General features: G+C 40.0%; 2 protein-coding genes across 2 annotated transcripts in view; one reads left to right on the top strand and one right to left on the bottom strand.

Annotated features, from left to right (window-relative positions):
- Window positions 1-9,448, top strand: part of LOC130599795 (atrial natriuretic peptide receptor 2-like) — a 37,275-nt gene extending 27,827 nt beyond the window's left edge. Inside the window, exons 15-23 of the mRNA XM_057410562.1 lie at window positions 747-832; window positions 1,803-1,922; window positions 2,785-2,878; window positions 3,677-3,764; window positions 4,536-4,675; window positions 5,862-6,014; window positions 6,966-7,064; window positions 8,655-8,746; window positions 9,261-9,448. Coding sequence (XP_057266545.1) covers window positions 747-832; window positions 1,803-1,922; window positions 2,785-2,878; window positions 3,677-3,764; window positions 4,536-4,675; window positions 5,862-6,014; window positions 6,966-7,064; window positions 8,655-8,746; window positions 9,261-9,425 — 1,037 coding nt within the window. The 3' untranslated portion in view covers window positions 9,426-9,448. The remainder of the gene's footprint in view (window positions 1-746; window positions 833-1,802; window positions 1,923-2,784; window positions 2,879-3,676; window positions 3,765-4,535; window positions 4,676-5,861; window positions 6,015-6,965; window positions 7,065-8,654; window positions 8,747-9,260) is intronic.
- A 9,649-nt stretch (window positions 9,449-19,097) lies between these two features.
- Window positions 19,098-20,081, bottom strand: TMEM215 (transmembrane protein 215). Its single transcript, XM_057410561.1, has one exon. The coding sequence runs from the start codon at window positions 19,954-19,956 to the stop codon at window positions 19,243-19,245; it is 714 nt and encodes a 237-aa protein (XP_057266544.1). The 5' UTR covers window positions 19,957-20,081; the 3' UTR covers window positions 19,098-19,242.
- Between the last annotated feature and the right edge of the window lie 775 nt (window positions 20,082-20,856).

Here is a 20,856-nt window from a genome sequence, read left to right as displayed (position 1 = left end):
ATGAGCAAAATGTCTACTTTGTACCTGTCTTGTGATCAGTGCTAAATGGCAAACACAAAAAAATGCACCTTTAACTTGAAACCAGATGTTGTGGATGCATAACCATATTCTGCCTGAAGTAATTTAAGAAGAATGTAACAATGAATCATAGAATCATAGAATGGTTTGGGTTGGAAAGGACCTTAACAACATCAAGTTCCAACCCTCCTGCCATGGGCAGCGGTGCCTCACACTAGACCATGTCGCCAAGGCTCTGTCCAACCCAGCCTTGAACACTGCCAGGGATGGCGCGTTCACCACTTCTCTGGGCAAACTGTTCCAGTGTCTCACCACCCTCACAGTAAAGAACATCTTTTGTATGAAGACCTGAATCTGCCATTCTTCCATTTCTGATAGTTTGTGATAGTACACCAGTGTAGGCCTTGTGGTTTCTCAAAAGTTTCTCAATATCTTGCCAGGTATTCATTTATTTCAAAAGTTTTTTACCTCTTATAAACACTGAGATTAAAGTCTTTCAGCCTTGAAAAAGCTTTTCCACAACACCATTCCATTTAGACTTATTTACATCTTTTTTTTTTTTTTTTTTGTATTCCTATGTAAAAAAGCTGATCTGGAAGTGACAATGAAGACATCATAAAAGTAATGATGATCACAGGAATATGTTTTCAATGGGTAGTATGAAAAACACACCACTTATTTCAACCCTGCTTAATCCCTTTTTCTCTAGAAAGATGATGTGCATTCAGGTGAATATTCTTCGTGCCCCCCTTTGGCAGAACTAATTTCAGGAAAGGCTGAGAATTCTTGCCCATGTCCCACAGATTACATAGAGGTGAGTGAGGCAGATACAGTATTTTGTACAAATATCCTTTACTGAAGTGAATTTAAGACATGTTCCAGAAGTCTTATGGTAATATTACCTTTGATGAATGGAAACAACCCAGGAGCGAAGTACATCTCAAAGAAAGCACAATGAAATGCTTTAATATCCTGTCATTCTGAAAAATGGAATATTTCTGTTCAAATATTCCCTTCTGTTCAAATTTCCCTTCAAATTGTCAGTGTAATAAATGATGGTTTTAATATTCAATCATTGGGGTTTGTGCATTTTAACTTTATTTAAAGTGATTAGTTCTATGCATATTTTATATTAATAATATCTATTTAGATTACTGGCAAAGGACTTCCAATTAGTGAAGCATGTGTCTCAGACAAAGTATGAGTTTGGTTTGATCCTCATGAAAAAGAACTATGTGTTCAGTAGCCTCAAGCTGTCTAATGAAACAAAGTACACTCCTTCCCAGTTCAATTAAATCACGAGACTGCAGCATCCTCATTCCAGCTTAAGAGCTATATAATTCACCTTTGGTGGCTTGTAGCACCCAAAATACAACAAACATTTCATAAGCACGCTGGATTTTAGTTGGGAGCTAACGTTCTTAAGGATTAGTTGAAATTTTAATCTTTTGTGCATTTTGTGTACAGACAAGGCCTCTGAAAACAGTATGTGACTTCAACAGCATAAGCGCAAGATGAGAAATTAAGCAGTGTTTGGCAGAAGGAATGTGATCATCTAATCCATTATTTCCTGCAGCAGCATTGTCATGAACTAACATCCTTCATTCAGCATAGATCTACAGAACTCCAGAGACCTCAGTATAGACCAGCCACATGTCGCCAGCTACGGATAGAGTTTCACATGCAGTTTGCACTGAGAAAATAGTAGTATTAATTAGAAACATTGCCTGTGTTTAGAATGACAAAATGCTGTTTGCTTTTCTCACTGTCTTTCTCTGCTGCAGTTAATCAGAAAGTGCAGAAAAAATAATCCAGCCCAAAGGCCTACATTTGAACAAGTCAAGAAAATGTTGTTCAAGATGAATCCTAATAAAGTTAGCCCTGTTGACATGATGATGACTCTGGTAAATCTAGTTTTTTAATCCAATCCAAGTCAACCTGCTCACTTGCAATAACTTTCACCTCTGTCCTTCAGGTCTTTTTTTTGATCTCATACCCCTTGTTTGATAAGAAAATCCAAAGTAATTCATTTACCTCTGATGGGCTCATTGTAGCTGCAGTTCTGCTTGAGAATCAGCTTTCCTTCTCATTCTATTTCTGTAATTTTTTCCTTAACTTTCTCCACTTTTGGGTGCTTAATACTTTTGTTTCTTCAGTAAAATGTTTGGGTTTTAATGAACTCACAGGTAACCATATTTCCCTTTTCCAAGTGGCTTCGTATTGGTCTTACAGTACTGGGGAAACAGAATCCTTGAATGCCACAAACAGCATGTTTATGGATGGATTCTTAACAGAATATCTTAAGCACCTCATCATAAAAAGAGACTGTCTCCACAGCCCACTGCATCACACAGAGCAAGGATGCAAAAAGCATAGCATAGAAGGGTAATTTATGAAACAACATTTTGAGCTTTTGATAAAAAATTGAGACTTCTGTACATTTGGTTTTGGTAACATATTTTAATCCATGTCTGCCTCTTGGTCTCTGCATTCAATTTGACCCCTAATGTTTAAACAGATTTTGAAAATCCTGGAATTTGGCTCTACCCTCTTACATGTAAGCAACAATCTCAAATCTAGACTCATAAATTTACCTAGGGAGAAATCTGATCTTTGGATTTGTAAGACAAAATTATCTATCTCAGACCTGAGCCTTTGCTTATCTGAATGTTTTGAAAGCAGAATCATTCAAATGTTTAAATCTTCTCCAACTATGAACCTGTTTCAGTAAAATAATTATTTTATTTAATTCTCTATGTTATTTAGATGGAGAAGTACAGCAAACATCTGGAGATACTGGTTTCTGAGAGAACCCAGGATTTAATGCATGAAAAACAGAAGACTGATCGTCTGTTGTATAGTACGTTATGTAGCAAAAATATTGGGTATTCTTAACAATAATCTGATTTTAACTGTTTAATTACGAATGGAAACCCTTTGATAGGTGATTCTTTAATAGATAACATTTAGTTGGCAATGTAATAGCAGACTTGTTTCTTGCAAAGCTGGAAAGATATTTCGGTGCTTTTAATAATTTCCTCCTAAAGATTAGTGCACTAGTCTGAGAGCTATGACTCCAGAATCCATAGTAATCTTACTCTAATCTTGAATGTCGGTCCTTTGTTACAGTTATATATGTTGGAAAATTGCTTTTTGGACTGAGGTTACTTTTGATATTAGTGTATCTTCTGGAATTCTACAAGAAAAAAAGGGCTAAAGGAACAGTTAGAACATCTAGGAGAAAAAAAGGAAAATGCTGTGAAAAGTGCAAGATAGGAGAAATACATATAAAAAAAAATCAGATTAAAGGTAGTAAACAAATTTAACACAGGAAGAAAACAATAGCAAAGAATTGACAAAGAAAGAGTTAGTAATACCCCAAGTCACACTATTAGGTTCTAACCTTACTCTTGCTTGGAAAGTATAGATATTGGTTTGTTTGAACTGAAGTTTATGGCTCATCTGAAAAATATGGACTTCTTACCAGTGAGATTTACTGTGAATTCTCACACTACAGCAGAGCAGATTTTGGTGCTTTCAACTTTAGGATATTTCACATTTATAAACATTGATTTTATACCTTGAAAAAAACATATTATGTTTATTGTATGCTTTTAAGCATGTCAAAAGAGTAACAATATTTTACTTTCTACAACAGGTATGTTGCCGAAGCAAGTAGCAGATGATCTCAGGCAGGGAAAACATGCACAAGCTCAAAGTTACTTAAGTGCCACCATATTTTTCAGGTAAACAAAAATGAAAGACAGGATTAGAACTGGCTCCTACTGAAGAGGCTTTTAGACTCCTAGTAGAGGTGAAGCTCCTACCTGAGTACAGAATTTCTGCCTACACTGCCATTTATTGTACTGGTGGCAACATGTAACTCTGCAAATGAGTGTCCTTCAAAATTTTCACATCTCCATTTTTCATTATAATTTATTAATTATAATTATAATTAATAATTAAGTGAAAAATGAGATTACTGTTGGGCTCTAGCACACAGTAACATGTCATTTTATGAGCGTTACACACATGCATGTATATTTCATAAGATAGGTCTAACTAAAGGTTCCAGCATTTAGCTGTGTAAAGGAAATGTGTCTATCCTTAGATTCCACATGGATTTACAGTCTACAACTTGTTATGTATGCACAAAGCAACATATAAATTGTATGTCTTCACTTGTCATAAATGAACAGCTATAAAATTCTCTTTTTTCAGTGGCACATAACCCAAAATTGAAGACAACTTAGTCTGTCATAGATTAAAGTCTATCTGTAAGAAGTGGTTTTCTGCATTTGTAAGCAAAAAGACTTAGGTCAGTCAGTCCTTTTGAATGGAAGGAGTCTCTTTTCCATTTAAGTACATTTCTGAAGACAAAACTATTCTGTAATATCCTTAGTGAAAGAACACTGAAAAAGATGTAAATCCACTGACAAATTATTACTGTGTATTTGGGATCACCAATTTGCAATGGTTAAAATAGTTGATAAGTTCTTTTTGTTGTGTTTTAACAGTGACATTGTTGGCTTCACTCAGCTGTCCAGCAGCAGCACACCTTACCAAGTGGTAGATCTCTTGAACAAGCTCTATACCACTTTTGATGAAATCATAGATAACTATGATGTCTATAAGGTGGAGACAATAGGAGATGCCTGTAAGTTCCTTGAGCTGTGGACAATAATGGGGCATGAGTATTTATTTCATCAGAATAGAGACTGATTTGATGTCAAGGAAGAACAGATGAAAGAGATTTGGAAAGTTTATTACCACTGGGAAGACCACACGAAACAGTTGGGGGAGAAGTCCTCACAGCAGAATCTAGACGTTTTTGGATGAGACAGACAGGAAATCCTACAAGAGATGTGAAAAAAAAAAAAAGCAGAAAAACACCCCAGTTTTTGTTGGGTTTTGTGTTTTGTGGTTTTGTGTTTTTTTTTCTGTGGCAAGGTTGAGCATTTTCTGGAGCATAAAATTCCTGAAAAAATGCGCCGAAGGGATCCTGAAGATATCTCTTTCTTGTTCTACACAGTAAAAGTCAGTGCAGGAAGCACAGGAAAATGCCTAGTGGGAATCATTGTCTCTCTTTATAATATCTGTCCAAAGACAAAAGGTGTTGAGCAGTCACTTCCCACTACCTGTCCCACTTCAAGCATCCTCAATGGAGGGATGGAGGAAGAAAGGATAGAAGGGAATAAATCTTATATAAGTTCCTTAAGTAAGAAGGAAATCCAGCATTCTTCAGAGCTAGTGTAGAATCATAGAACCATAGAATCAACTAGATTGGAAAAGACCTTTAAGAGCAAGTTCAACCGTTACCCCAGGACTACCAAGTCCACCACTAAACCATGTCACTGAGGGCCTCCTCTAAGATAGATTTGAACACTTCCAGGGACAGTGATGCCACCGCTTCCCTGGAAAGCCTGTTACAAACTCTGATCACCCTTTTGGTGAAGAAACTTTTCCTAGCATCCAGTCTAAACCTGTCCTGGCACACCTTGAGGCCATTACTTCTTGTCCTATCACTTGTTACATGGGAGAAGAGACCAGCCGCTTCTTCACTTCATCCTCCTTCAAGGTAGTTGTAGAAAGTGATAAGTGCCTGCTGAGCCTTCTCTTCTCCAGACTAAACAGCCCAGTTCTCTCAGCCATTTGTCATAGTTAATTACACACGTGAGCTGTTGCCCCCTCCTTCATTTGTTTCTGGCTTTCTCTGCTTAGCAGGCAAAACTTTGCCACAGAATATGAGGGAAAAGGGCTTTATTTTTTCTAGCTTAAGCAGCATCCTTTGGTAAATCTGTGTGTAATGCCAAACATTAACACAGTTGCATTGTTGTATTAAGATATGGTGGTATCAGGAGTGCCTAAAGAGAATGGGATCCTTCATGCTGGTGAGATCGCAAGCATGGCTTTAGACCTTCTGGATGTCTGCAAGACTTTTAAGATTCCACACAAGCCCAACACCCTCCTAAAGATAAGAGCAGGAATCCATTCAGGTATGTTGAGAGGGCTGCAAGAGTCCTTCTCTGGTTTAACAAATGTTTCTGGAGTGGCATTTCTTCTCCGTTAAAAATTAAGTTAATTTCTTGGCAGGGGATTGAACTCCTCATAGTAGTTTATTCTAGCAGAATTTATTCCAACAGGATAAATTACTGGATAACTCAAATGTTGGGAACACAACACAAAATACAGCATTGGAAACATGACATGGCCCCAGTGCCTTTGTTGATTTCAGTGAGGACTTCCATTCTGTGCCTGTTACTTGTCCTTTTCAACTGTTCTCTCAAAACTATGAGTTGCTTCTTACCTTTTTGATCTATCCTTCACTCTCAGACTTTCAGCTCCTCTATCCTTCACTCTCAGACTTTCAGCTCCCTGATCTAAGCTGATGTGTGATTGCAAATCCTTGATAGACAGTCAGAGCTGGGTGTGTGCTGTGCAGCACAGCATCTGCAAATTGAGTGTCTTACATTGTCTCAGCAGGAGATCATACCTCTACATTTTAAAAGTCCCTGTGGATGACATGAAGGAATCAAAATGCTCATTTTCTGCCGTTATCATCAGCAGATTACTTCCTGTTCTTGCTCTTCTATATGATTAGTAAGCATTGTGTACACAGCTGCTATTGGCAGCATTCTTATCTCACTGCCCCTCAAAATATCCTGAAACATGGATCTGCAGGTTGCTTAATTCATGCACACTACCTACATCCCATCATCACTTTCTCCACCATCCTCTTTTGAGGCCCTTTTGCAATTTTCCCCATGGCTCTGGAAGCCTTCTAAAGTCAGAGGTATCCCCCATAGAAGACAATTCTGACACTCAGTTTTTATCTTGTTAATGAATGAGATATAAGCTAACGTGGGATGCAGCCATGGTACTTTATGACTGATTATGTGACTTATAGCCACAAACGTCTTGCCTTTTTTTTTCTTTTTCTTTAACAGGGGCAGTTGTAGCTGGAGTTGTTGGGACCAAAATGCCACGGTATTGTTTATTTGGAGATACTGTGAACACAGCTTCCAGGATGGAATCTACCAGTGAAGGTAATGATGAGCAAACTGCAGGTGTGGTTTTGACTATCCCTAAATGAGTTCTGGAAAAATGTTATTCTGAGTTTTGATTCCTGTGCTGTTTAAATGACTGCAAATCCTGTAAGCAGGGTGTTGATTTCTGGTCCAGTCTGCCTATTAGAAAATTATGCCAGTGATATTCTCTACAGCCTTTGTAACAAGATCCCCTCATTCCCCAAATCTCAAAAAGGGATTTTCATGTCTCTGAAGTATTAAAAAAAAAAAAAAAAAAAAAAAGTGAACATCAGATAAAATGAGAGGTAAGCAGGGCTGTTCACTGTTTCTATTCCTCCTTGGAATCCAGCTGGATTTATTAATATTTTTTATATTAGTATTTTATTATTTTGTGACTCTTCTTTTTCACTGATAATTTCCTCTAATGGAAAACATAAGAGATGGTAGGACACCATGGGAGCTGTATCTGTCTTCAAGCAGTATAGAGGATCATATATGTGTCCTCCAGCAAAGTGATTAGACAGAAATCTCTAGAGAAACATGGAGATATCCTCACTTCCACTTCTTCCTAGGAGATAACAGAGCTCCGTGTTCAGTTAGCAAGCTTCATCTTTAGCCTCCTCCTCCTCCTACTTTCAAGCCCCTCGTATCATCTCATCTGAACTGGTTTAAAACTAATGCATTCAAAATCTGCTATTATCATTCTCCATATTTCATCTTTTGTTCTATATGCCAATCTGTTTCTCATATGGTGTATCAACACTAAAAACATAAGTATAAAGGCAGAGCTTTTTCTCTTTTAAGCCTTTGTCTTATCTCCTTCTTTCTCTAGCCATGCACATCTGAGGATCTCAAATTGCATTAACGTGTTTTAACTGTAAGATGGTAACTTTAAAATAAATAATTACTAGCAATGTAAATTAAAATTGCTGCCAGCTGGAATCTGAGTGCTAGTGTCTTGTTCCCAAGCAGCATGACCAATTAAAAGATCACATACCTACTGGAAAGAATATTTCAGAAATATGTATCTGGCTATATCGAAACTTGTATTTCCTGGTCTACAGGGAGTGTTTTGAGACTTTCAATAAAAAAAAATTTAAACAAACAAACAATAACAAAAAAGTGGATATTACAAACACATCATTTTCTGACACATGAAAAATCAGTAAGACTGATAGCCAGTCCTACTGTCATCTGTGATATTTTTAAAACAAAGAAACATAATGATTTACTCTGTGTCACAGAATGTTAAAGGCAAAAAACCCCAAGTGGTTACATATGGTTTTCTTTGCAAGATGAAAAGGGTGCTTGCTCGTCAGTAACTCCAGCCAGGCAGCTGTGAAAAGCAGACAAATAATATTAGATGCAGGATGTAAAGAATCGTGTTTGTTGACAGCTGTGTATTTGTCCTGAGATGCTCTCACAAATAGGCCAGGATACGGGAACTTGTGTGTGAACATTTCAAATAACAGTAAGGACAGCAAACACATAACAAAAGCAAGGGGGAGTTCATTAATGAGTCTTGAAGCCTTTGGCACACAGAGGGAACCAGGCCTGTCTCAGATTTTTAAATTGTTGCAATAATATGACAACTGTCTCTCTTTCCAGCTCTTAAAATACAGTGCAGTTCAAGCACGTACCAGCTGTTGGAGCAGATTGGAGAGTATGTGTTAGTATGTCGTGGAAATTTACAAGTCAAGGTGTGTATGCAACATTTATATTCAGCTTTTCAGAGAGGAGAGTGTGAAAGTACTCTGGAGTCCCTGAATTTTAACCCATGCAGTCCTCTATGTCTCAGAGCCCTTGTGTTAGACAATTTTCTATCCCTGAAGAGCAGGTCCAGGTTTTATATCAGTACTAATTCCAATGGCTTTTTTCGTGGGACAACCCTGATAATTCAGAGGTGAAGTACGCAGCCAAACTTGGAACTATTGTGTGGCAAGTCACTTTGTCATAACTGTTTGAAATCATCATAAGAGTTCCATAAGAGAATGAACATACTTCTGGACCCAGTTTTGGATGGGACTTCAAAGAACTGTTTTAGTTGGTAGTGCTGCTACTGTCTATTAACTAAGTTTCATGTGTCAGTTTTCCTGTGTGTAAAATGGCTAACAGGCACAGCAGCCTCTTTTGGGGACTTTATGTGAATTGTAATAAGATTATTTCATAGATGATGGGTAATATTATAACCCCAGGACTCATTTTCTTCCTTAGGGGAAAGGAGACATGGTAACATACTGGCTGGAAGGTAAGAAAGCCGCTGCCGCCCAGAAGGCAGTCACCAGCACTTCTGTGACTCATCAGGACCCCAACAGAGCTTCATTTAGTTCGATACCAGGTGTCCTTCCCAGTGATCCTCTCCCAAGTCCTGCTTACTAGCCACTCTCTAACCCCAGCATCCATCCTGCTTTCAGTCTGTTAGGTCATTTTTTCAGAAAGTAAGGAAAGATTATGCCTCTTTGGCCTTGTGGGTGTATTAGCTCAGACTTTATTCGCAGGTATCTTTTTCCCACCAGTGGCAGGAAAAATACAAAAGAGCAAAAACTTATCTCAAGGAATGATACATAAGAATGGTTCACCAGCTGCTAGGGCAGAAAGTAGCTCTCAGTGTTACTTGTTGGTGTGGTTTTGCTGGGTAATCCCCTGACAGCAGCCTCCATCACTTCAAAACTAGCTGGCTGGACATTCCAGCCTGTAAACTGCTTCCACAGGAAAGAAGGAGACAGTGTATTGCTATTTAGTGGTGTGAGAAACTTTGTGGTTGTGATTGGTTTTGTGCTGCGAATGGGAATAAAGGAGATGTGTATTGTGTAAGAAAGCAAGGCCCATTGGAAAAGGAGGATGAAGCAGTGCAGTCACAGTGGATACAAACTGGAACAGGAATTTATGCTCCTGTTTCTGTTTCATGTCCATTGCCTGGAGCATAGAAAGAACAACTAAGAAGAAAGTCAGATATTTCCGTAGAGTCAACGCTTAGTAATACCTGCCATCTTGGTAGAGAGATCTGAAAATCTTAGGAGAGAAATGAAAGACATTACATACTGTTAAACAGCAGAGAGTACTTTACAGCTGCTCTTGTCTTTGGCTGCTCTGAGATTTCTCTGAAAAACTGTCTTAATGTTTATTTATATTAAGAAGTCGCTTTTGACTAAAACAGTGGTGAACCTCCTATTGCTGTCTGTCTGACTGTGAAATCATGCAGCCCTCTGAGTCACTGTGTAATTTAGGACACTCTTTAGGAAAGGTCATTCCTGAGCAAGCATTTCCTGTAAAAAGAGACCTCTCACTACAAGCTGAGTAATCTGTTGATAAGCATGGTTCTGTAAGCACTGCTGGTGTTGACTTTCTTTAAAGACAAAATATGTGTACAATGGGCCCTGTTTATACTTTTTAGGGTTCTATTTATCACAACAGATTACCTTTCAAGGCTAATGTATTTTGAGGAGTTTAGCCAGTTTCAGTTGACCTGATTAACAGTCTGACAGAATTAGATACTTGAGATACAGGAAGAAACGATACCAAGAGTCATAGCAGTTCCACTATATTGTGAGCTGTACTGGTCAAAGCTAACTGGGAGGAGGTATAAAGGAAGGACTAAGAGAGACAAAGCAGCATTTACTCCTCCTTATTCTGCTCCCTTACCCTTCATCCTGTCCCTGATCCTAAGTGCAAGTACAAAACCACAGATGTAGATGTAATTTTTCTGGTATAAATTTAGGTAGCTTAAACCAGTAGCTGAGTAGTTGTCCATGTTCCCATGAAGCTAGCATACTTTTAATGCTGAATATGTGCTGTGTGATAGTAATAGGAGAATCAAATTAAAGTCCTTCTTCAGCTTGTACTGTGATAACTTTAGGTTTTTCAGAGATAATTAATAGACATAGAAAGGTAAATCCTTCTGAATTGTGGAAAGCTTATTTTAACTCCACAGAAAAATACAGAACATTCTGAGTAAAATTCTATCTAAGAAAGAAGTCTGTGAGAATACTGTCACTTGAATGGGACCAGAATCTCAGCAAGGGATTTACACATAGCTGTACCTTCTAACATCAGATCCCAACATAAAGTCAGCAAATTTTTTAAAATTGAAATTTTTAAATGGTTTCACATTGTTTTCTAAACTTAAAAGATTCTTTTCTCTATTTTTGAATTTCATATTAGTATATGGTACAGTACAGCTACAGTACAGCTATGTTATTTGTAATCTTAGCAAAATAAACCTTTCAGTTATCCAGAGCCCAGAGATGTCCTTTAATACAACCATTTCCTTTATCCAAATGCTGCCCAGATGTCATGAAACTCTCTGTTCTGTTTTAGTGCTGCATGATGTGTAATATGGTTTACATTATTCTTCTAATGAATTAGTATTTTTACATTTTTATTAGAAAGGTGTGTATCATCGGGTCTTTTATGAAGTGTGAATGTGCTTTGTTGTATGTTCATCTGTTGTATGTTGTTGTATGTTCATCTGTAGCAGTACTTCAGTTTTAACTCTTTTGCTTTATTTTAGTGTTGGTTTTAGAATTAAATTCTTTAAAACAGGTGTCTTCTGAGTTTAAAGTCATCTAAATAGCAATGAGTGATGAGTGACCATTAGCAAGCTGATTGGATTGGCAGCTTTCACCACAAACATGTCCTTGGGCAGTATTCAAATTCTGCTGAAGATAATAGAGACTTGCTGACTGTAAGAGGCTTAGAGTCTGGTGGTTATCTACAAAACAGGTACATCCTGAAGAACACCACTGTCAGGTTGCCTCTGCTTTCTTGTTATACCTAGATCCTCTCTTCAGAGCATCTCCAGAATGAGAACTAGATGCTTTTCTAAGGACTGTTGAATCTAGGATATCTTCCTGAAATTTCAAGCAGAAGTTCTTAGGAATGTCAGTTTGTCTGATGACTGTGATGATACAACTGTTCTTCCTCCAGAAGATAGAAGTACAGGTTAATGAACATTATAGGTGCAAACAGAAGTGTCCTCAGTTAACCGGCAAGTATTTAAGATGTATCATCTCAGGCATTTTGTTAGATGTATTTAGCAGCTATAGCCATGTTTCATTGTCAACTATTGAAGCAATAGGTGAGTTTCAGGAACATTTATTTGGTTACACAGATTTTTACCAGAAGTTAGAAACAGTGGAGCAATCATTAGAGATTGTATGACACAGCAAATTCAGCAAAGGTGATTGCAGCATGAAACTTGTGAAATGTGCTTTGCTTTTACCTCCTGGGGTGGCATAGCTGCAGAGATATTTTTTTCATGTACTGGTGTGGCCACACAGGCATACATATGTATAATAATTTATCTATATAATATATATATTTGAGAGAATTAAATATTCTTATATGCATAAAATATGTCTGGCTATAAATAAAACTGTATAAGAAGAGGTTAATGCAAATCAATATCTGGTATAAGGACATGAAGTTGTTGACAATCATCACCTCAGGTTTGTACTCTGCAAGCATCAGAACGCACCAAGGGAACACAGTGGTGCTCCGCAGACAACTTCATATACAAGAGCAGATGGTCTTTATACAAGAGCACCTGCGAAACAAAATGCTGTCCCATTTCACCACTGTAAATCTGTATCCTTGTGTGGGGTGGCAATTGTGACTGATGTTACTGCAAATTCAGATCTCCAAGGTCCTGTTATAGCTCTGGTATCTCTAACTGCTCAGGAAATATAGCAAGGAAGCTTATTGTGGATAACACTGTAGCTGCTGAATAAAGTCCTGATAACCTTGGCACTGCAGCAAAGCATTTACTGGCTTGTGAATCTGAGGTATGGTAACCAGCACAGTGTTCATCTGTGGGATGCCCAAAATCCAGAGGTTCACATCCCAGATGTGGAGCTAGTCAGCTAATTTAGCAAGTGTTCTTTTCTAAAATGGCACTTTATACAGATAAATATTTGATGTGTTCCTCCTTTCCTTCGAAATTATATCCCTACCAGAAAATAGGGAAGCAATTGTAATAACAGAGCTGAAGAACTGAAGGTGGTATGTACTTTATAGATCAACTCAGTTCTTCCTTCAGTGACCATTCATTGTTTGCAGTCATGCAAAATAGTGCAGAGGATGCTAATACCGTATTAATGATGAGTGATTTTATTAGAAGATTGTGTATTTTGATTATTGTTTATTGCAGCTCAATCTGCATATAGGTGAAAATGCAGGCACATTAAAAAAAAATCACACAATGCAAAAACTCGCTCAAGAAAGTCTTTAATTAGATTGATAAAGTTTCACTATATTGTTTCAGTTTGAATGTTGAGGAATAGATTGAACAACCACAATATTTATAAAAAAATACCAATAAGTAAAAAAAAAAAGGTTAATGTATTTCCAAGTGTAAAAGTTCCTAGATTTTATTCAGCTCACTGGCACTTTAAAAAGACTGTGTTTTGCCACCAAAAAGTTAGTCTTTATCCCCTAGATAGATAGCAAACATCTTTTATTTACCTTGGTATCAATATGTGCAGAGGGTATCCAGTTCCATGGTTCTTTTTGTGTAAACAGAAAAGTTATCTATTTATTTCTGCAGCTAAACAGTCAAATCAGAAAAAAATATTTTATTTAATTTATTAAAAAAAATAAATCTGGTGTTTTCTGCAAACAGTGCAAGGGCATAATGTGATTGTTGAGCCTGACTGTGCAGTCAGAGGACGCAAGGGCTCGTGAAGATCTGTATGTGAAGAAGAGGTTGGTATGAGGTTCCCTAGCATGTAAAACATCTCTCTCTTCCACCCCACTCAGACCCCTAAAAGTTATTAATAGACCTTCCTTCTGAATTGACCTCAATAGTAAGAGCCTTTGATTTCTTAATAGTGTACTTCTCGTGCTATGTCATGGCAGGCTGTTATAGTGGACTAGTAAAAAGATCAGGCTATGCAAGATTATTCTGATTATTTTCAGTCTGACTACCATCTGCTTTTCAGCTAATGAGTAACCTGTCCTCCTAATTCCTGTCTGAACTTTCCCCTCCTTCACACCAGTCAATGTAAAACTTTGGATTGTACATTATTACTTTCTAAATTGGAATTCAAATATAAAATCATATGCAATCCAATGTTCTTGCCAAAGAAAATAGGGGAAAATTCTTTCTCCTCCCAATTTAAAATTTGCTAAAATGCACTTTCTCATGTTGAGATGTAAACCAACCAGTTTGAAATCTGAGGGAGTGGTTTTGTAGAATTTGTTGGGAACCCTAGTGACTGAAACCTTCCAATGAGCATGCATGAGTACAAATGATGCTATTAAAATACAACACAGTCCTGGGACATCAAAATCTGTGTATCCTCTTGGAAGAATTTTCTCTCTTTAAAAAGCCACTATGGAGTTCTTAGAGAAATTCTCCTAAAGGATGGAAGAATTTTGCAACAATAGGCTTGAGGCAGAAAATTTGAGTGAGGTATTGGAAGACAGAGGGGTCATCTGAACAAATCTCAAATGAATATATTCTATGCTTGTGCATTTTGTGACCTGCTTTTCAAACAAATGTGTGATGTTTATACATCTATGCATGGTGCAGTGTTTGTAAGTAAAAACATTAAGCACGAACACTTCTGTGTGCATTTCACAATAGCATGGTCAGAGCTAATCCATGCAACTATTCTAAACAGAAGAGGAACCATGATTTAAAACACAGCAATAGCTGGATCTCCTTGCTTGGTAAAGACATACAGGGTCTGGATTCCTTCACTGAGAGGACTGATAAATTAAAGGTAATGCTTGCTGATGAAAGTTTGCCAGAGAGCATTAAAAGTGAATTCTAGGTTCCTAAGGGCCCATAGTACCAGAGAAGTAACAAACCTTCCGACAGTCATCCCAGTAGGGACGGCATGTTCAGTGTTGCTGCAGAGTAGAAATGGGCTCAGCATGAGCTGCTTTACAGCTGATACCCCATGCTGTGTCTTAAGAATGTGTCAGGAAAACTCTTCCAGCCTACACATGAGGAAACTGCTCTACAAGTTTTAATATGATTGATATTAGCAACTTTCACAGTAACCTTTCAAGACTCAGAAAATCCCCCATGTCAGAACCATTCTCTAACAATATGTTTTTACTAGCAATGTGTTAAGATTAAAGTTTCTGAGTACAGACTGTACTCTGCATATAAGTAGATCAGTCCCTAAACATTCATGAAAATCAGGCTGGAAGTGCCTTTGAGGCCTGACAGTCACTCCTCTCTAACCTACCCCTGTAGCACCTTTGGCATGAAAGGTATTACACAGAGATGCACAATCCCATGCCTGTGCTGCAAGAACTGGCAATTTAGTTGGATGTCTCAACATAACAGCTTACTTGGGATGTATAATATATATCCTTCATATCCTACCACCCTGGTCAAGAGCAGGAGCTCACTCTGCAGTCTGGTATGTACCAGGAGAAATACTGAGAGGGGGTCTTTGTGGCTGTTACTCTGCTAATTACAACACAATAGTAACTGGAGCCAGAACTGTGGAGAGGCTGGATTGGATGGGGAATATCTGCCTGTGAAAAAAACTTCAATTTCTGCAGAACACAGATCAAGAATACAATATTGGTCTCAAGGGGCACACACCCAGAGCCCACTCACCTCCCACTCCTTTGGATCCAGGCAGAAAGGACTGGCTATTATTTAGTGTTCCAGGAAAAAAAAAAAATGAACACTGTTCAAAACTCCTAACTTTCTGTTAAAAGCTGTGCAATGATCAGTATGTATGACTATAAAAATGGTATTTATGACAACAGAAATTTAAACAAAGCAACACAAAGTTGCCCTGTGTATGGCTGATCTGTGTATTACATTTTTTCTTAAAAGGTAAACTCCAGTGCAACACTATGAGAAATGCTACTCTAAAAATGAATTTTATGTATCTTAGGAACCTTCTCTGAATGTCCAAATTATTGTTTTTCTTCAAACGCTAACATATGCCCTGCCACCCATACTGTAGGACCAAGAAGCATGTGGAAATTGACTTCAATGAGCTCACAAACAGCTCCACTACAACTGCACTAATTGTTTGGAGGATACCACTGAGAAGTGGGGTTTTGCCCCCGAGATGTTTTAAAGGTACCAAGGACAGAAACAAGCTCTCATGTCCAGGTCATGGCTTGGAATCACATCCCAGGCTGTGGTATCCTAAAGCCAGATTCAAACCCGGGACTAGAAGCTGCCTCTGAAAAGCAGTGTGATTATGCCTGCATGTGTCAAGATCAGCACTGGTCCTAAAAGTTCTAGTGGCCATCAGAAGAAGCCATATGAGCTGAATGAAAATAAAGCCCCAGTAATTCTCTAGCCTGGGCATGGTATCTGCCTGAAAAGGTTGAAGATGCTGCTGCTCACTTTACTTCCAAAATAAACCACACACAAAAAAAAATCTTTACTTTTAAATGTCCGATTTTTTTTTTTTTTTCCAGTGGTCTATTTCAATTTCTGCATAACTAGGAAAAAAAGAAAGGAAAAATAGAGAAAGAGATTTCAGAGGCAGTGTGAATATATTTAACTTCAACTTCACAGATGTTCAGTGAAAAACTTCAGTGGATTATGATGGATTACCCTAGAAATATCACTTAAATTTACATTTTGTTATGAAATCTTACCCAGCTAACTGAATGGAGGAAGGACATTGCTTGTAAATATCATGTTTTCAGCACATATTTTTTATATCTCTTTCTATATTGTGGGAAATTTTACTCTCATTAAACTTTGCTTTAACACAAACATTCTCTTGTTTTTATACTAGGAATGGAATGAAGCACATGACTCAGATTGTGGAGTGGCTATATCTCAGGTTATATATTTACCATTCCGTTTGTCACTAGAGTTTGCTGCCTTACCTTGTAAAACCCCATATAACTCTTGAAAGAGAACATCTAATCCCAGACAAAATGGAAAAACTTGACCTCTTCCTATATATATTTGCATAACTGTACAAATCTAGGTTCCCAGCGGGCTGACGCTTTGCTCTCTTATGCAAGGAGAGCTATTGCTCATAACCCTGGCAAAGGCAGTAATGTACCTACCTGGTATTCTGTTTTCTCATGTAGTGTCTGAACTTCAGGGATGCTGAGCACCCCTTGGCACATGCTGAGACCTTCACCTGCTTCTCTTGGGAAGAAAGTGATGAAAGACCCTAATCCCCACCACGTTCATCAGCAGTAGTTTAGCTGTTGACTTCAGAGGTCACGAAGTAAGACTTCCCAGTGCCATCAAAAAGCTGCTCTGTACATTGCAGAATAGGGTCCTGCAGTGACTACGCCTGCAAGAGACAACCTGCCAGACAATAATAGAGTGCTTTTATGTGGCAGTGGGAAGTGGAGTGAACATGTCAGGGAGAGGGCCTGTAACTCCTTTGCTCAGTGGATGAAACTTGGACTGTACAGAGTGTAGTGTTTATTTATTCCCAAAGCACTGTAGGCACTTATTGAGAGGCCTTACCTGACTCAGAGACTATTTTTCTAATTTTTCTACCAGCACTCTGATTTGCCACCAAAGCCTGGCCAAAGCATTAATGTCTTGTTTGGTCTGAAAAAAAACAAGTTACCTTATGTAAAAAGTCGTCTTTCTGGAAATCTCTTTGGAAGCTGATTCTTTGTAATTATTTGACTTAAGTTTCCAAATAAACAAACACACTGGTGAATGCATAAAGTTTCCATTCACTTTCCAAAAGATTCCATGGGCAGGTTGGAATAGTTCATTTTAGTGGAAAAATCCATGCCACTTTCTACAGAACAACTGAGGTAGCTACAAAAGAGGCTGTTTTTCTTCTTTCCTGCCCTGGTAGTTCAATACACCTGTCTGATGCAAATTAAGGTTGACTAAAGGCCAGCTAAGCAAGAACAGTTATTACTACTCCCATCACGAGGAACATTCTGGAGTTGTGAGGGTTTACTTATAAGAACTGGGACTTTGCGACATGCTAACACGTTACTCTATGGTTTAGTAACTGTTAGCCTAAGAGTTTAATCTTTAGTGTAGCTGCTTAACATTTACATTGTATGCTACCACATCTCTGTTACCTATGTAGTAGAGGCCAGGTAAGATTTTTATAGAAATTGTGTACAAAAACATGTAATTTGCTGCTGGACAGAATACCCAGGATTTGTTTTTTTCTGTATGTAAGCTACAGGTTCATATTTTGAATGGTTAATACTCACTACTCACTTCATACTTCTCTTGCACGTATCCATAAACTGTGAACAGAAACATCTGTCACCCACGTCCTCTGTTGCCTCCCAAAAGCAAAAGTACAGCTTTGAGACCCCTGAGTGGACTGTAACCATTCATCACCCACAGAGAAAGATCTGGCATTTTTAAAAAAGCATATAAAAGCGACATTTTTTCAGGAATCAGACTCAGCTCTGAACACAACCCACAGAAGTCTATCCTCTAAATGACTTTAGAGGTACTGAGGTATATTTTTAAGACCTGCATCCACTGGCATCTGCTCCTTGTCTCTGCAAGAAATGTGTCTTGATCATGTCATAATCTTCTAGTCAAGTACAACTGTGAAATCCAGAAGTGTTAGAAACATTTCAGAGAACTCTATACCAGTGGGGAATGAAGCTAAAACCTGTACCTTGCATGCTATTTGGATTAGCCTTTGAAAACTCCCTGGAGCCTATCTGGCTGCTAGGAGACTTTCAGAAGAGCCTACACAGGGTCAGCACATCGATTCGTTGAAGCAGAAGAAAATCAAATCTTGCTAGGAAGAAGGGAGACAAATCCTTTCTACACTCCCTAACATCAGTCTGTTGGAGTGCATGCTGACATCTCTCAATCCTTCACAAAGTGAAGTGACGCTATTGCTGAGACTCATTCAGCCATAAAGCACCACATTGTTCCCTACAGACAGCTCCAGACAGCTCTTGATCTCAGCTGATGGCCACTGCTGCCCTCATGCCATTGTGTCTACGGGCTTGGGTACAACAGGCAGAAGGAAAACAAAAGGGAGGGGAAGGGAGAAAATAAAATTAAAATGTAATTTCCTTTTTCCAAAATGAAAAATTGTATTCTTTAACCTTTAAACATGCTTTTTTACTTACAGAAAGAGCATTTCAGGCACACAAGGTTTGAGTATCAGTCACATATCACGTTAAACTGTAACAGTATCAGGATTGTCCCATGCAGTCCTGTAAGCTATATTATCCCCTATCACGAAGTTGAAGTTGTTGGTTTTGTATACATACATATATATAAAGTATGCATCTTTCACACTATTGTCTCTTGGTCTGAGTTGACTTCAGTGGGGTTTATGTAACAACAGTATTGGTCATAAGGGCTGTTTTCCTTGTAAGAGCAGACTATGATACTGTCTTTAGGAGCAACAAAAATGTTGTCTTCAATGTCTGGGCAGGCAGTGCTGTCCCCGGTGGGAGAAGAGCTCTCCTTTTCCAAGGCACTGTACACTGTGCCATCTCTCACTAGCACATTCCCTGGCATCTCTGGGTAACACGTCTCCAGGTAGCTCAGCATCTCCTCCTCCACTTTTCCGTTGAAGCTCCTGCACTCTCCCATGGCGGCAGTGGTGGTGGTGCAGACGGACACAGAGTCCTTGCCCCGCAGCACTCTTCTGTTCTGGTATGCCTTCTTCGACAGCCTCTTGCATCTCATCCTACCAGACTCCAGGTCTGAGGGGGTTCTCAGCAGCCTCAAGACATCCCGGTCCCTGACTTGCTTGTAGCACGAACACTTGTTTTTCTTGGGCCATTTGGTGCAGCCGTCGGTCTTTTTGGTGAGGGCAATAGCGGCTATGCCTGGCAGGCAGATGGCTGGCCCAATGGCCAGCAGCGGGATGTCCCCCAGGGTCTCCCCCTTCATGCCGGACACGGTGAACATGAAACCAAACACCAGGAAGACGCTGACCAGAGCCACCACCATCCCCGTCCGGGGGTTAATGTTGTCGGGTCTCATGGTCCTCGCCATTCTGATGGCTTGCAAAGGACCACTTCCTTTCACCCAGGCGGCCGCTCAGGGCAGAGGATGGGTACTGCCCGGCAAGTGGCTGAAGTTTCTCTGGCAGTGAAGCGCGGAGAGCCCCGACGGCTGACACCGCTGCAGCTGGAGGGCGAGCCGGGTCTGAGGAAAAGCAGGAGCAGAGTCCGGCTCCGGTCAGTCGCTTGTAGTTCTGCTGCCGTCCGCTGTGCCCACCTCTGCTCTGAGCCTCGCTCTGCCCTGAGCCCCGCTCTGCCCTGAGCCCCTCTCTGCTCTGAGCCCCTCTCTGCCCTGAGCCCCGCTCTGCCCTGAGCCCCTCTCTGCTCTGAGCCCCTCTCTGCTCTGAGCCCCTCTCTGCCCTGAGCCCCGCTCTGCCCTGAGCCCCGCTCTGCCCTGAGCCCCTCTGGGCTCTGAGTCCCTCTCTGCCCTGAGCCCCTCTCTGCCCTGAGCCCCGCTCTGCCCTGAGCCCCTCTCTGCCCTGAGCCCCGCTCTGCCCTGAGCCCCTCTCTGCCCTGAGCCCCGCTCTGCCCTGAGCCCCTCTCTGCCCTGAGCCCCGCTCTGCCCTGAGCCCCGCTCTGCCCTGAGCCCCTCTCTGCCCTGAGCCCCGCTCTGCCCTGAGCCCCTCTGGGCTCTGAGTCCCTCTCTGCCCTGAGCCCCACTCTGCTCTGCCGGCCGCTCCTCTGAGGCGGGAGCGCTCCCCCGCCGGCAGCCCCGCCGCGTCCTCCCTCGCGTAACAGCGGAAACGCGGGAGCTCAGGAGTGGGAGCTCGAACCCCAAAACGCGTCGGAGGGAGGGGAGGGGATTGGAAGGGATGGACCCAGCGGGCGGAGAGCGAGCGGCCGCAAGGGACACCGGCTCTTCCTCCTCGGCCAGCCCCCACAGCAGCCGTGA

This window comes from Pezoporus wallicus, unplaced genomic scaffold, assembly GCF_028554395.1.
Source record: "Pezoporus wallicus isolate ANWC-B61680 ecotype Strahan unplaced genomic scaffold, APGP_CSIRO_Pwel_v1 contig_7613, whole genome shotgun sequence".
Lineage (NCBI taxonomy): Eukaryota > Metazoa > Chordata > Aves > Psittaciformes > Psittacidae > Pezoporus > Pezoporus wallicus.
Note: the sequence above shows the minus strand (reverse complement) of the source record. Positions and strands in the feature narration are given on the sequence as shown.